The sequence below is a fragment of the Mustela nigripes genome, chromosome 5 (genome assembly GCF_022355385.1).
Source record: "Mustela nigripes isolate SB6536 chromosome 5, MUSNIG.SB6536, whole genome shotgun sequence".
Lineage (NCBI taxonomy): Eukaryota > Metazoa > Chordata > Mammalia > Carnivora > Mustelidae > Mustela > Mustela nigripes.
Genome location: NC_081561.1, coordinates 93,842,522 through 93,860,084, shown reverse-complemented (window position 1 = coordinate 93,860,084; position 17,563 = coordinate 93,842,522). Strand labels below are relative to the sequence as shown.

The 17,563-nt window shown below is 35.6% G+C and overlaps 1 protein-coding gene across 6 annotated transcripts in view; it reads right to left on the bottom strand.

Annotated features, from left to right (window-relative positions):
* Positions 1 to 17,563, bottom strand: part of GRM1 (glutamate metabotropic receptor 1) — a 408,193-nt gene that overhangs the window by 36,186 nt on the left and 354,444 nt on the right. For all 6 annotated transcript variants that reach the window (XM_059400900.1, XM_059400899.1, XM_059400898.1 and 3 more), the window contains exons 7-8: positions 14,251 to 14,377; positions 3,861 to 4,791 (exon numbers count right to left, since the gene is read on the bottom strand). In XM_059400900.1, the coding sequence (XP_059256883.1) occupies positions 3,861 to 4,791; positions 14,251 to 14,377 (1,058 nt within the window). The remainder of the gene's footprint in view (positions 1 to 3,860; positions 4,792 to 14,250; positions 14,378 to 17,563) is intronic.

The following is a 17,563-nucleotide window of genomic DNA, read 5'->3' as shown; positions in this document are numbered from 1 at the left end:
GGGAGACGTAGGGGGAAAGAATCTCGGGCAGATTCCAGGTTGAGCATAGAGCACAGGAGCAGGGCTCGATCTCAGGATCCTGGGATGAATGATCCGAGCCAAAACTCAGAGTTGGTGGCTTAACCTACTGAGCCACCCAGGTGCCCCTGGGGACCTAGATTTTAAAATTACTTTTTTGCATGAATCTAATGCCTTTTTGTGATTGTAATTGTTTTCAGTCCTGCATGCAAAAGGCCATGGGGTGAACTGTCACATTTCAGCTCCATGTACTGTTAGACTGGCACTCACTGAGGTTATTTACCCAGAAAATAGGAGTGTGTGTTTGACATTTAGTCATTAATATACCTATTTTTTTTTAAAAAGCATGTCATTTACATATTATTTTAACTTTTTGGTTGCATAGTGTTAACTCATTTTGCTTAAAGAGAAGTGATAAATAATTTGGATCTAAATAATTTAATTATGAATGCCTGAGAATTTCTATATTCCCTCTATTGCCAAGAAAAGAATTTTACCACTATCTTTATATAAGGTTAAGCTTAAATATTTTCCTATCAGAATACATTGAGTTACTTCAGCTAAAGAAATTAGAGCTGTCAAAGGCAATTATGCTATTCAATCAACCTTCTAGAGTAGGATTATGCTTAATTAGGCATCTAACTGTAAGTAACCCGAACACACAATTTATTGGTTAAACTCCTTTTAAATTACACTTCAGAAAATATAAAAGAAGTGTCCAGACCTTTGGTCGTATCACATGGTTAGTTGTGAATTAAATTTAAAAACTGCAGAAAACTTTTCAAAAACAGACCCACGACGTCATCCATCCCAAGTATCTCAGAAACAGCCTCTTATGAGGATGTAGTCGGACTTGCAACTCTTCACAATAATATTCAAACAGATCAGTTGGAAGCTCTTCATTACAGCAGCTGTTCTGTGTTTATAGCTACATATGCAGACTGCCGAACACCCTCAGTGCACCATAAACCTAGGAATTACACATCCAGAATGGTAATAAACTCATCGGGTGATATGCTCTCCAGAGTTTTCAGACCCTTTGCTACAGTTGGCAAAACTCTGCTAGATTTTAGTTGCTGTAGAAAAATATTAGATTGTTGTGGTTTTTGTAAATTTGGAGACAAACCAGAAGCACATAAGATAGCAAGAAAAAAGGTAAGGCACTGAGATTATTATTATTTTAAAATTATAGTCTCATAGAGAGTTAAAAGAGAAGCCACAGAAGAATGAATCAGAAAAATAAATAAATAAGTGGCTGTGTTCCATAGAGCTGTAGCCTCAAATACTCTGTGGGTCGGCTCAGCTGTGTGCTACATCCTGCAGAGGCTACAGATCATACTAAGAAACCTGCATGCTATTAATTAGAAGTATACCATATTACTCTGAGAGTGTTGATAAATTATAGCTAACAGATAAGCAAGCTATTGGTTAAATAGCACCTCCTAGACAATCAATCTAATTTAGAACAAACTGATTTCTCTCTTAAAAGCAGGATCCCAAATAAAATGGATTTCTAACTTCATAATAGTGAAAGGTATAGTCTCAGGCTTATAAGGAAAGAAATTCCATTTACAAGAAGATGATCAAAATGTACAACAATGTCTGGCTGCAAGCGAGTTGCTAATAAGAACGGTTAAAGTCACATCAGCTTATCCCGGCAGCAAGCACGGTATACTATTCATCAGTCACTGCTCTAGGACAGGTGCTCATGGAGTTCTATGCACAAGTGTGCATAAAATCATTGGGAGAGCTTCCGTAGATGCATATCCCTGGGTACCAAGAAAGATACCATGATCACATAGGTATCTTCTTTCATCAAATGGTTGGAACAGCTTTCAGAAATAACAATGATCCAAAAAATCACATAAAAGTTTCTGAAGAACCATAATAAAGGCAGAAAAATCAGAAATTTTAATGGTAGGTGGTAGAATGGATCCCTCATGAAGCCATATGACATGGGACAAAGGAAATCTCTTAGTATCTACAAACAGTCCAGCTTAGAGTGTTCTCTTTCTCATTGTGTTTCTTCCCACTCCTTCCCTCTTAATGGAAATTGTTATGATGCCATTTTACATCTGGACTCTGTGGCTATGGTCTATTATTTTTTTCTCATTTCATGGCACTGTTCATTTGCCTTCATGCTTACTGTTGAGTCCCTGCCAGGGGGCTGCTCCTGATGGCATGCTGGCTAGCATGAAAAGCCTGGCAAGGGAAAAAATGACTATGTAACTTTTATTATCAGTGTTTTATTTAGGACTTAAAATGGATCTACCAATGAGTAAACATGCATTATGATCTTAATCCTTAACACTGAAAAATTACTATTTATTACTTGAAATAATAATTTCATAGATTAAAAAACACATTTTGGGGGTGCCTGGGTAGCTCAGTGGGTTAAGTCTCTGCCTTCAGCTCAGGTCATGATCTCAGGGTTCTGGGATCGAGCCCCGCATTGGGTTCTCTGCTCAGCGGGGAGCTTGCTTCCCCCTCTCTCTCTGCCTGCCTCTCTGTCTACTTGTGATCTCCCTCTCTGTCAAGTAAACAAATTTAAAAAAATCTTAAAAATAAAATATATATATATTTTTTCCCACAGACTCCTTCATCAGATCCTCAAACCAATGATATGGCAAGTAAAGATACAAAACACAGAGGTTTAAGGCATGTACATTTTTTGACATAAGGTAAGATGAGAAATTTCATGCCAATTAAGACCTAGGCAAATAATATCTAACTAAATAGAATTACATTCACAAGTCATAGAACTTCACAGTGACTGAGTTTCCTCACTTATAAAATGAAGGAAAAATAAGACCTATGCCCCTTGTCTTCCTGGCTTGTTCAGGTAGGTGAAAAAATATACAATAATCATATATGTTATTATTATTTGTATTAAAAGTCTTCACTTTTAAACGGTTGTTTCAGAAAAAAATTAACAGTGTTAATGGGGGAAATTGAGGACTTTTTGGATGGTTAAACTATCTTTAGAATTTCAAGTATCTGTGTCAGTTTGGAGCTCTTCAACCTTATCTAGTTTCTTATTTCTTCTGGTGCTTTATAGCTCAGAAACAAACCATTCTGCTTGTACCCTTGCAGTAGAGGCAGCACAACTCTTGTGTAGCATTATGGAACGTCTTTATTACGACACCCATTGATGCTCAGTAAGTAAGAGGGGCATGGAAGGACGCTGCTCAAGGGAACTTATTCCAGGGCAGACTCGTTGCTAGTTGCACTCAAATTATGAAATAGTCGGATTTCCCCAGGTGCTGAATTTCCTTCTCTCCATCCCAATGATTAGTGAATGATAGAAATAACTCAGAAACTTTATTCAATCATAGTCTAAACTAGAGATTAGAATTAGAGTTTGCATCTCAAACCCAGACCTCAGAGAAGTGTTGCTATTCCATAAAGGAGGGGACCCATGAGAAAGGAAAAATGTATTAGAAAAGAAGCTAAAGATAAACCTGGTGATTCACAGACCTGTACCCCTGGGGATAAAAATATATGTTTATAAAAAAATAAAAAATAAATAAAAAAAAAAAAAAAAAAAAAAAAAAAAAAAGAAAAGAAGCTAAAGATTCTAGGTAAGAATAAGAATATGCTCAGCTGGTTGCCACTTCTACAACAACCCCAACAACAACCTTTATGCTCCTTGCTTTTGCAAGGGAATGAGAACAAAGAAGACCTTTAGTATTCCTACTGCCAGAGAATGTGAAATTTGGAAAAAAGGAGAAAAGAGTAAGAAAGGAAGTGAAAACTGTTGGGGAAATGGAAGAACATAGTTAGTCAAATAGAAGTAAAGAGAAAAGAGAGAGGGGGAGGTAAAGCTGGGTCAGATAACTCACTTGGCATTCCCTGCCCCTGGCTTCTTTCTTCGGAAAATGTTGAGGAAAGTGTTGGAGCGGCAGGGCAGCTTGCCATCGCCAACATGCATGCGGACTACGTCAGAGGTGGTGAAGGCACTGCGGACATTCCTCTCAGGCTTGGCAATAATGATGTACATCTTGGGAGTGAACATGCACCCCAGGGCCACTGTTACACTGAGGCTCACTGCAAAGCAGGTGGTAATGATCTTGTAGTTGCTCCCAAAGTAAATGGGCACAAAAGCCAGCCAGATGATGCAGGTGGTGTACATGGTGAAGGCAATATATTTGGCCTCATTGAAGTTGGCGGGCACATTGCGGGTCTTGAAGGCATAATAGGTACAGCTCATGATGAGGAGTCCATTGTAGCCCAGAGGGGCCACCACACCCAGGTTGCTGGTATTGCAGATAAGGTAGACTTCCTTGATACTTGGGTAGGACAGGATGGGCATGGGGGGCTCCATGATGATCAAGGTTACCACCAGCGTTAGCTGCACACTAATCAGGATTGAGGCGATGATCACCTGGGCCCAGGCACTCATGAACCTGGGCTTCCGAGTACAGATTTTCTTCTTGCTGCCAGCTAGGATACGTGCAATTCGGTTGGTTTTGGTCACTAAAGCAGAATAGCACATGGCAGAGGAGAGGCCAACCAGAAGGCGCTGGAGGTAGCAGGATGTGGTGGTAGGCTTGGCAATGAGGGTAAAAGGGCACACATAACCGAGGAAGATGCCAGCTAGAATAATGTAGCAGAGCTCCCGACTGGAGGATTTGACCACTGGTGTGTCCCGGTACAGCACAAAGATGAGAGTAACAAACAAGGTAACAAGTATGCCCAGGCAGGAAAAGGCGATGGCTATAATGGATTCTATGTTGCTCCACTCAAGATAGCGCACAGGAATAGGTTCACAGCCTGTAATGAGAAAAACAGTTTTAATTTTTTTTTTAACTTTTTCTTTTCAAGTAGGCTTCATACCCATCATGGAGCCAAATGGGGGCCTTGAACTCACAACCCTGAGATCAAGACCTGAGCTGAGATCAAGATTCAGATGCTTAATCAACTGGGTCACCCTGGAGCCCCAAGAAAAAAAGTTTTAAAATCCAAGATTTCTGCTGATCAGTAATAACACTGCTTACTAGTTACCAGAGGCATAGCTAGGTGTACATCTTCCACATTTTGTGTTATTTTAATTATTTTTTGAAATGCCTCATTATTATGCTAATAAATGTATACCATTATCTTGTCAAGACAATTGTATTCCCAAACCAGATCTCATCACAAGACTAATGTGACACACTTGAGCCTACAAAAATAATCTTTTCTCCCAACACCAGCTTTATAAATGGGTGCCACTCTGTGGGTGGAACTTCGTTCTACACTTTCAAAAAAAGAGAAAAAGGAAACTAAACTGTTTCCTGGGAAGGTTAAATTAGTGATGATGTGACAGAATAAGTTAGTAAGAAATACACTAACAAAATTTTTATTTCCACATAGCTATTGTCCAGAGGTAAGTCTAACTCATAGACAAGTACTATTTTGGCCAACAGAGTGTTTTATACATATATTTTATATGAATTCTTTAGAAGAATCTGCATTTTCCCTATTTATTACATGTTACTTGCTTTGTCTCACCCCTTGAGTTATGTTGATCCATCTGTGGCATCTGGGGGCACTTGTGTTATCAGCTTCTACTAGATATACCAAGGAAGGATGAATGCCCCTGTCACCCATCTCTTAAAAGGAGAGATGTTCCTAAATAGTTGGCTCATCTTTTCCCTCAGAGAATAAAGACTGTTTTGTATTTTATGGAGAGAGAGAAATTTGTCCAGTCCTGGAGACAACCCCATCGGAGATACTTGTGTTTGGTCTGGGGCCAGTCTTTCCCAAATTGTGAGAATAAAAATATATCCCTAAATTTAATAAAAAGACTCATTGTTCTACAGCCATGGGAACAGAAACCATCAGAACCTTTTACTCCTGTTCAATCAACAAGAGCTCCCTTCAACGAACATGATTTCTATAAGCCAGTCAGTCAGTGTCAACCCTTTCTTCTGATAATCACCCAAGTAGGAACAGACTCAAGGCAATAAATGAGCTCCAGCCACTCACAAGCACACAGTCTTGACTGATCACAGTGGCCCCTTTCTCTTGTGTCAGAGGTTTACCTATTCAAAGTCTCAATCTTCCTGGGAGAACTTCTGCTTCCCCTAAAAAGTCACATTTTAATCCTAAATCTTCTCATTTCCTTGAAAAAGTTTAGAAAAGTGATTAGCTAGACACATAATTTAGAATAACAGGAACTATTACAGGGGGCTTTTGATAGAACATATTCAATGACTTAAAATATTTAAGAGATAAATGAGATGAAATATTGAATAGTCAATACTAAGCTTTTTTTAATTGGCATATTGGGCTTGCTAAATAAAATTCAAATTCCAATATAGTCTTTGTCAAGGCCTTTATATTCTGAAAGCTAGCCTTCTTTTCATTCTTTTTTTCTATGCAACTTTACCTGGTTTTGTAAATGAGCTAGTCTGTCCTTAGAGTTTTCATTAGAAAAGAATGCCACATTTTATATTTTTAGAACACAAGTTAGATCTGTGGAAGTTGAATTAAAACCCTGGTCTAGAGCCAAATTAAGAGCTATAATTAATAATTTTCCTAAACATCAGAGATAAAAGCAAAATATTTTCTGTAGAATTCAGGATTTTTATTAGACACTTATAGTCCTATACTACAGATATGCACCAATTAATTTAATTGTTAGCTTCATGGAATAAAAGCAGCAGATTAGAAAAGAGAAGATTTAAATAACCTAGTGGTGTAAAGTGTAAAAAACACAAAATGCATTACATAAGACAATTTTGAAAGCTTTTCTTTAAACAAAGATGCAAAATTATAAACTAAATAAAGATAAAACATAGACTTTATGACATCTTCAAATAATTCTGAGGTAGACTCAACACCTGACAAGAAAAACTATACCTTCTCTTTCTGTAAGTGGGCTCAGACTTGAATTAGGGGAACCAAAGAGAAGAAAATGTTAAAATGTAAAATTACTGACTTAGAAAATATCCAATATGTGACTAGATGTTTCTGGAGAGACTTAAAAAGTAAATATGCTAGAAATCAGTATTATTGTGGATCTTTAGGTTAAACAACTAAAGGGGCCTCTATTCTCTATGACCTGGGAACCTGTACAAAAGGAAACCTATAGATACTAAACAGAAGTGTCATTTAAAGAACCAATGTCCCACATTAGCTAAAATTCCAGACTACTACTTGAAATCTGTCCAGTGACTTAACTCCACGGCAAAGGCTGTTGTTACCCAAGAACTCCTTGTTCTTCCCCTGAAATCCCAAGGGAGGCAATACCTCTTTTTTGTTGATATAAGTGTCTTAATGTCTACCAATAATCTCATTATTAATAGAACATCAGATAATTGGCTTAATAAAACCGAAGAAATGATGAAAATCGTTAACAATCTTATGCCCCAACCCAAAACTTGTACTTTGAGATTATTATTAGAAGGATACATTATTCTCTGTGACACAAGACCCACAATTTTAATAGGTAGGATTAACTTCTAGACAAAATGTACTATGGTTCCCTACAGATGATCAAATTATAGCTGTTCTAGTCATGAAAATATCTATACTATGTATAATTTTAAAAAATTAAGGAATACTGTTAGCCCCAGAATCCCTATGGACAAAAGACTTCACAGAAATAGGAAGATGGATTGGAACGGAGCAGATAAACATATAGATTATCACATGTACCTAGATTATCGTAAATCATTTTTTGTGTGTAAATATGAAAATGATACACCATAATCTAGATGTATTAATTCAACAACATAGACCATATCAAAGAGCCACTGCTCATTGTGGTAGGTTCACAGTAAAAAAAGGGTACTGTAAAAGTTATAGATATTATAAAATACTTAGAAATACAATGGAAATATTTTAGAGATTATCATGCTAAGCAGAGTGCTCTGACTAAAAACCCTGATAAAAGCATCTCATATAAAACAAATAATTTATGATAGTAACAAATCCATGAAGAAGTTCCAGTATTCAATTATAGATACATAAAATGTGACCAGAAAAGAAGTTCTTAAAAGAAATTCCAAATATTTCATGATTGTGTTCTAAGATTCATGAAGATAATATCTGACAAAACCATAATGGCCATCTGACAGTGCCAAAAAAAAAAAAAAAAAAAAAAAAATCTACCAGGGATTGGATAAAATCCTGATGGAACGAATGAAAAAATTCATTTCAAGTAGGGACAAACTGGCCACAAAATTAAACACTATTGGGGAAACATTTCCAGGACAGCAGATGTGGCCAGTTCATGCTTCATTTGTAATTAAATCAATTAGGACAAATTGTAAAGGTGGAGGCATTAACTGAAACAATTGCAAAAGAACCTTTGAGTTACTCCAGAGTGGCTGTATACCGTTTTCTCCCTCTATGGTTTATGAATATGTGTTAGTCTAAACAGTGTGTTTATTTTGCAGATGGGTTGAAGCATTCTGTTGAAAAGCCACTATACTTACAAAGGCTAAAATATGATTAGATTTTGTGATCTTAGCACATTCCAATTGGTCAATCTAGTGATATGGGAACATTTTCAGAAGAACATTTATTCATGAATTTAAATTACACAAGCCTGTCTTCATTCCCAACCCTCTGGACAAATTAAAAGAAACCTTAATATTGTTGCAGGTTACTCCCCTTAGTGATTTTAAAGTGAGGTTCTGCTGAGATCTTCCAGAAGCTGAAGCCCTCGTGGAATTTGACTGTTAACTGAAGTTTATAACAAGCTGATGATTAAACAATGGTCTGTGCAAGATCATCTGAAGAAGATTCTTACATATATCATACTTCCCTTTGTATGCTTTCTTATTCATTCTTCTTTACTGATTTAAAACTACATAAATTTGAGTTTGTCTTTAGTGTTCACCTTACTAGGAATAAATATTTGCCTAAATCTGTTTTACTAGGCAATCATTAACTCAATAATTCAACTATATCAAGCTATTGTTAGATATATCGTACTAACTTCCAATAATGATACTTTTTGTATATGTAAAGATTCCACAACTTCAGATATTTAAAAGGACTCAGAAGATTCATAGAACATACTCATGTAATGTTTTTTACTTAAAGGCAAAACATTTAATATAGTAAGAGGAAGTGCAGGTAATCACCAAGGGCCAAAGGGATATCCCAGTGCAAGTGCCCTAAGATCCTTACTCTCAAAGGGCACACTTCATCTTTGAATTGAGAGCTTAAGATGAAAGTTCCCAGTGAACTCTTTTTATGACCTTCATGCTATATGGCCAAGTCAGCCTATCTCTAATCGCCAGTTGAAATCCATCAGTAAACAAACTGGTTTTGGTTGTCACCAGTGGAATTTCAAACTCTCAACTGCATATTATGAATATCAGTCTCCTTAATGTAGCCAAGAGTTAAAGACAGGTAGGTACTCAGGCATCTCCACAGATAATCAGAGTTGTCCAAGCCTAGCTATAAATCAAGCCTATTCTACACAGTGTACTATATGCAAAGGAAGAAAAATATGCTTGAGTTAGAAGGAGATATAAGTATCCTGTGCTGCAACAGTAGCATTATGTCAACAACACCTCAAAACAATATACTTACAACTCTACTGTGATTGCTTTATTTCTTGTGAAGATCCTAGATTCTTTCCCTACAGGGAAGCCAGGGTTTTCAATGATAATCCAGGAATACTCAAAACAATAAATCGAAGATAGGGACTGATCACATATATTTTAAACAAGCTTTGTTTTATCCTTCTTTTTCTTATTTCCTTTCCTTTTTTTTTTTTAAGACATTCTAAATTTTAGATGCATTAGCTTTGATTCCTTGAGAGAATTAGCTGTAATATCCATATTGTCCATATATGTAATATAATATGTAATGTACTTTTTTGTTCTGTTTTGAGGTTTAAAGAGTTGTTCAACTGGAAGGAGTTACCTTCAACCAGTGGTGAAGACTGTCCTGGCCCTACCTGACCCCCAGTACCCAAAACTAAAAGCCTTTATGTGAGTTTTACATACTATATATAAAGCCTCTAAAACTTAGGGACCTGGCAGTATCTGTGGTTACAGTTTTCCCAGAGAATCCAGACCTATCAGACAAGTTCATTTCCCAAGAATCCAGAGCTATCAGACTACAAATTCCTGAGCAAAATCCAAGACAAGTGGTAATAACTCTGATCTGAGGAATAGGAAATTAGTCCTAATTTTTAAACATATATTGGTTCACTTGTAAGATCCAAATGCATTGGAGGAAGCTAATTTTAATACTGGATTTCTTCCCAATTAGGTTAAGACATATTTAATATGAATCAAAGAAATAAAGTCCACAGGTCTTCGGACATTTAATAGCAGTTACAATAATACTTCATAATTAATAAAGCATCATCAAAATGCTTTCTTTAGTGTTATTACATTAATATCAATTACGTACAAGGAGAAATTCTGTTTCATGGTCAGTGCTCAACTTAAATGTCACCTTCTCTATGAAGGCTCCTCTCTTCTTTGCAGGGAGAAATAATTGTTTTTTTCTCAGTTGTTCATATGACATTTTGTACACACTCTTGTTGTAGGACTTAAAATTGTCTAGTTTCATAGGTAGCTCCTTCCCAGGATATAAACTTTATTTCATTCACGTGTATGTTTCCAGTTTCTCCAAAAAATGCTTGGTACAAAGTAGGTGGTAGTGTATAATATGAAATTTAAGTAAGTAAGTAGATAGTGTAAGAAGTCATAGCAACTGTTGGGATAGAGAAAAATAGTAAAAATTAATTTCTATTACTTAATATTTTAATGATAAAATTTAATGTAGTTTGGTTTTCTGAGGAACCTTCTTACCCTATTCGATTTTTAAAAGGAAATAAGTAGCATCGGATTACATGTAATTGGTTCATGAATTGTTAAACTACTGTCAAATTTTATACCATGACAGAAGAAATCCCTGTTTATGCATCATAAGAAATAAAGTGTGAAATTTAAATGCTGAATTAAAATGTACATTTTCCTAAGAAGAAAATGTGAGAAACTTATTAACAGCTTCAGAAAGTGCATCCTCTAAGTAATGTATCATTTTTTTCTTTATAGCCAACAAACAATATATTCTAATGAAAACAATAACACATTTATAAACAGGTATTTATTATTAATATTAGAGCTTTTGGAGCATGTGTGGAAAGTAACTATCTCATAAAATAATTTTATGCCTATTAACAACCTTTACATTCAGTAAAAAAACACCATTTCCTAAAGAAGAACGATTTCTCATTTTAACTAAAATTCAGTCCAAAAAAAAAGAGAAATCCACCTTGTGAAAACAAAACACCTACTTAAAGGCTATGCATTACTCCTCCGAGTATTTCTACTGGTTTTTGGTATTCTCTGCTTGTGGGTTTTCTCTTTTCACAACTACTGCTACCATGGCAACCACCAAAAACACATTGCCATGTAGTGCACACTTGCTCTGAGCCTGACATGGCACCGAATGAGTGGCAAATGAGACCACACTGTCCATTCATGCGTAAGACTGAAAGGAATCCAGAAATGATAGGTGTCATTAAAACTAAGTATAAGCTAAATCAGAGATTTGTACTCTGAAAGACCCTAAACATAAATTGGCACAATAATTAAATATATGCTCCAAAAGTAGCCACTTGCCTATTTTGCTATTAGAAAAGGGTTGTCTGAATAAAAAATCAGAAATGATTAAAAAAAAAAAAAAAGGCTGTCTGAGTTGTTGCTTGGTTCAACTCATTTGATGCTAAGGTGACTTTTATGCATGAGATGGATAATAGACTGAATATTTTAGAAAATAATCACATTAAATATCTAAGTATAGTGAAGGAAGGTTTTTTTTTTTTTTATGCTTTATTAACTGAAAGAGCCTTAAATCAATCAATGGTGATCCTCATTTGTTAGTGGGCAAAAAATATACCTACAATGGGAGATCTCTAGGGAATAAAATATATGACTTTGAGTTCATTATTGTAACATATTGGATCTTTTAAAAAAACCTTTTTTTGTTTTTAGTTTACTGTCTTAAAATAGGACAGAAGTTCTTTACCAGGTATGAGATAAGCTCCAATCAAAGTAAAAAAAAGGAGCCTTAGGAAAAATTTGGGGAAGCCCCAAAAAAATGTAGACAAAAGAAAAATTCTTACACCTCAAAGCCAGGACTTCTGATTTCTAAAATCAACCTGAGAAAGGCTAGCTTTCTTTGTCTTTGAGCCTCTTCCCAGGCAGCTGTAGTCTCAGTCAAATAACAGAGAGGACTGACTAGTAAGTCAACCCTCTATTTGATATAAAAAGGCCCAGCTGGAAGCACACACTATGAAAGAGGATAAAGATGTGAACAGAGACACAGCATGAGTGGGAGAGAGGTCTTGTTGTCCAAAAGTGGCTGAAAAAGCTTTTCCAAGCCAGTCTATTGCATGCAACAAGGATATAAGTTAGACCTAGGGATAAAAATCCTGAGTTCTCACAGTGGCTTCTCTATTAACCAAATCCATTGACCTGGATGAACTTAGGTAAGTCCCTTCTTCTTTCTACTTCTCTCAATAGAACTTTTATTAGACAGCTATTGTGTTCAAGGCACTAGACTATGAGCCAGAGAATAATGTTTCTCATAGGATGAGACAGAACCAGGTGCCTCAGAATTTGCAGGGTCCCTTCTCAGAACTGGTGAACAGGATTCTCTGCAAATGGGTAATATCTGGGTAACTTTTAGGCATATTAAAGTTGAAAATCAGTTTTCCATGACAGAATAAAAATATGATTGAGATACAGCTTTTATCTTCAAATATATTCTAATCTAACTTCCTTTTCTTTAAAAAAAAAAAAAGGCCTTTGTACTGAATAATTTCTAAAAGCTTTCTGACCCTCGTTTTAGATTAACTTTTTCCAACAAAGATTACCATTTTATAAGGTACTCTCACTGAATAAGTCAAATTTTCATTATGTGACCTGGTTCTACTTACCCAGTCATTTTTGATGTGTTCTGAATAAGTCATACAATTTCTTAGTTGCTATTCTTATTTGGGAACAGATGAAAAAGTAAAAAACAATAAGAAATGTTACCCTTTGTAATGATTTTCAATATTACCCAGGGAGGCAATGAACTGGGCTCTGCTTCTAACTATTTGCATGACCTTGGGCACACAAGTACACCTCTTTGGGCCTCAACTTCCCCTTTCTGAAAGGAGGAATGAGATTACTCACATGACAAAATGTATTCAGATGACAGTTTCCATGGCTCTATTACTCTTAAAATTTGTGAAAAGTATTTGTGAAACATCTCTCATGTGTGTGGAAAACAAAATTCACATATTTGAACATTGCTCTTATGAAATTTACAAACTCATATAATCTATCCATATGATACCCATTGATTTTACTAATAAACCATCTCTCGCATTCATATATTCCTCTATTCCTGCTGCTGCTGCCCTCATGCATGCCCTTGGAAATTACTCATTTGAACCAATGCAACAGTTTCTAGCTTCTGTTTTTCATCCAATCTCACTATACTCCTCAGACTGCTAGTCTGAGCTAGTAGAAGCATCTTTCTGAGACACAAATACCAAGGTGCTATTTGCCTATTTAAATTTTTCAGTGGTTCTCCTGCGCTTAAAACCACAGTCCAAATTCTTAGGAAAAGGTCAGGAAGAATCTTGTATCATCCACCACCAGTCTCATTTCTGCCCTTTGCTAGGTCCTTATGTCTACTAACCAACCCCACACACTTATTTTGTGGTATCCCCCAAATGTGTTATAGGCTTTCATTTTCTCGTCTTCTAGTTTTTCTCTGGAATTTCTTTCATCTCCTTATCTTCCTAACGAACTTTATGCACTATAAATATCTCTTCTATATTAATAACAATTTTATATTATTTTTACATGTTTCTTCCCTGATAAGTTTTAAGCAAAATAAAGTAATAAAGCAAGATACATTTAAAGCAAAAAAAGTACTGCCTCACACATGTTCGAGAAATGTTTGCAAACATAAATGCAGGTAACTAGAAATATCTTCAAATAAAATTTTTAAAAAGAAAAACAGAAAACAACTGGCATACCAGAATACCCATTTAATACACTTTTATTTAGATTTAAAAAATGAGCTTGCTTTTCAATATGGATGATTGAAAACTTATAAAGGTTTCTATGTGCTCTTTGACATAAGCATTAAAAAGTGCACATGTTATTTAAACATCAAAAAGGACAAGAGTTGCTCATTCATATTTTAAACAATGGGCATATTAAGAAGGTCCACAATCAGGCACAAGATCTAAAGTAGGGCACTTCTTACCTGTTAGATCTGCACTGGGCCACCACCCTAAGTCACAGGCTTTACAGGTGAACTCATCTTGCACGTATTCATTCTCTTTGCAGGCTGTGCAAATCCAGCAGCAACTCACTTCTCCTTTCCGTATGACCTGTAACACAGGGATAGTCCATATGCCTTAAAGAGGGTTTCCCCCAGAAAGCCTTCTATATCAATATGGACTTGTTTTCATACTATAATAAAAAAAAAAGAGTAATTCTTCAAAAAAGGAACCTTAAGTACATGCATTTAAATATACCTGATTATCTTAAGAGTTCAGATGTGAATTTCAGGTCATTTTATACTGGGTTTGGAGGCTTTTCAAAAATAATATATTTCATAAAGAGAATTGATGACATTATCTCTTTCAGAGTTAAAAAATGAAACAATTGAATTTTATTATTTATATTCATTTGTATTATCCTCAAAAAAATAAAAATAAATTTTTCTTCTCTGAAAGAGCAATGTTTAACCACAGAAGTTCTTATATATTATTTTCTTATTAATGCACAAAAATCTGAGGAATTATGGAATTTTATAATTATGAAAGTCTCAGTAACTTTATATACATAAAAACAGAATGATTGCTAAGAAAACCAATCCTGTTATTGGCCTGTGACTTGCTCTAGTGTACTTAAAAGATTACATAAATTGTTGGAAGAAAAATTACTAGTCCAAAATTACTGAAGAATCGTTTATTATTGAACTGTAGTAGTTTAAACTTTCTCCAATTTTCAATCTGTTTGGTAATCAAATTTCACTTGACATGATACCAAAAAAAGTCAAATCACACTGCATTTAAAGGGATTTTCTTGTAAGCACATATTTAGATCTTGCTTTCATCTGCAGTCTGAGAACTTCTGCTTTTTATTAAAATATTTCATACATTTACATTTAGTATTATCATTGGTGTGGTTGGAAATGAAGATTCAGACCAGATGCTGGACATCATGTACATAAGGTATAGTGTGCTGGATGTTTTTCCTTGAAGAAGTACTGGTCTTTGTTCTGGCAGGCAGCTAAACTGCTTGTGACTCAGTTAGAGCATTGTTTTTAAACTTTTAGAAGTCTAGAAGAGTCTCTACTCTAGGAATAATTAAGCCTCATTATTAGGGTGTGACTCCCTGGGGTTTCTACTTAATCCCTTGTGAATTCAACAAGGTATCTCCACTCTGGTTTGTGGAAAATAAGACAATTCCTGGATCTGTGTATGCTCAGGGATTCTAGCTTCCTAGTAACTCTTTCTCACTTGAATTTTTGAATTTTGTCCTACTCGTGCACACAGGTGCAGACCTGTGATCAGCCAGATGCTTAAGAGAACCTGTATGTTAACTTCTAGGACATTTTCAGAATAGTTCTATCCCTTATACCACACTACAAATTCTCACTGCCTTGGCCTTCCTAAACTTTGATTTCTGTCTTCTTTAATTATCAAGATCTCCAAGCTCTCTGTTCTCTTTTACTGAACAACAAGGAAATTGCCTCCAGGCAGAAAGCCTGAGTGATTTTAGGGTTCACCTTGTTTATTGGCCTCACTTCTCTGGAATCAAGGTCATGCACCATTTTCCAACATCTGAACAGTTATTTCATATATTATGTCAAGTTTTCTAGTTGTTTACACCAAAATGCAGTCTGGGCTCTGTTACTCTTTCAGGGATAGAAGCACAAGTTTTCCCTAATACATATGAAAAAATTAGAAATCAAACTGTAAATATTGCTAGACCTTAAAATCATACAAACTCTAGTCTTTGTGAAAATAAAACCATATTCTCACAGAGCAGGTCAAAATTTATTCCACTATCTTAGAATTACATAAATAAAAATGACAGTATATTTTCAGAAAATGTGAGTTTTTCTTTTTTTCTTCTACTTTCAGAAAACTTTAGAAAGTAGAATCAAATTAAGTCTTAAAAAAAAAAAAAAGACTCCCCACAACCTCAAAATAAGTGTGGGAAATTTACATTCCAAATAATAATTTTTTAAGTGAGATGAGAAAAATTGAGTAAATGAATACCGCTTTATTTTAATTGGCATAAAAGTACGGTAAAAGCCATCACAAAATACTGTATCTCCCTTTCGTCAGCTTTGTCTCTTTCTCTTACTATAAAAATAATGCTACTAATTCAACAAATTCAAAAGGTGGTAATGCTAAACAAATTGATTTTTGCAGAATGAATAGTGAGGGTAGATCTTGTGATTAGCTGGTACTTGGAAAGTATTTCAAATCAGGTTTTATATGACTGAATAAATGAATCAATAAATGATTAGCTTACCTCTTTAATAAATAATGAAAATGGAGCTGCTTAAATAGAGTTATACTTCATGATTTCTTCTTTGTTCTGCCATCAAGGATGTGTACTTTGGCATACACGTCTGTAATATTTGGTTTGCCTTTTTTTTTTTTTTAATTTAATTTTTTTAAAGAGAGATTGGGGAAGGGATTGGGGAGGGTCAGAGGGGGAAAGAGAGAGAATCTTAAGTGGGCTCCATGCCCAGCACAGAGCTCAATGGGGGGCTGTTTCCCTAACTCTGAGATCATAATCTGAGCCGAAATCAAGAGTCAGATGCTTAACTGACTGAGCCACCCAGGAGCCCTTGACTTGTCTTTTCCAACTCTCAGTCACCCCTCTAGACTGAGGTTTTATCATTTACACCTGAATTCTTGTCCCTGCCTCCTAATCATACAACATTGCTCTAATTTCTTTTTGCACTAGAGTAACATGCACACAGCTGCCAAGATCACCCAAATAGCCCATGGCTCCTCAAGAGAAGGGACCAAGCTGACTTTCACTGTTTTCAGATTTAGTCATCAAGGCACAAATAGGTATCAAAAACACGCAGTGGTGGCCAATGGATGGGTATTGAATAAATCTTTTTAAAAAAAAAACCACAATTAAACCACTTAAAGAATTTTAGTGCCTCCCTGCCCCTATACCTTTGCAAAATAAGCTCTTCAGACAGGCATTCACTTAGTCCCTGGTCCTTGTTTCTGCACCAAAATTTTCTGTTATTAATTTCTTATATAAGTCTGCCGAATGAGGACAGAGCCTCTGTCCCAGCCCCTCATTGTGTCTTCATTAATGTCCACATAACTGTCTGATTTGTTTTGGAGGAAGGTTTCAAGTACAGTAGAGACATCATTGAATTTGTGTTTCACCTGACTTGCTTTCTACAAGGAGTATTCTGGCTGCTATTGAAGAATAGAGTTTAAAGACAGAGAAAAAAGAATGAAGGGGTGTGTGTGTGTGTGTGTGTGGGTGGGTGGGTGTGTGTGTCTGTGGGTGTGTGTGTCTGTGTG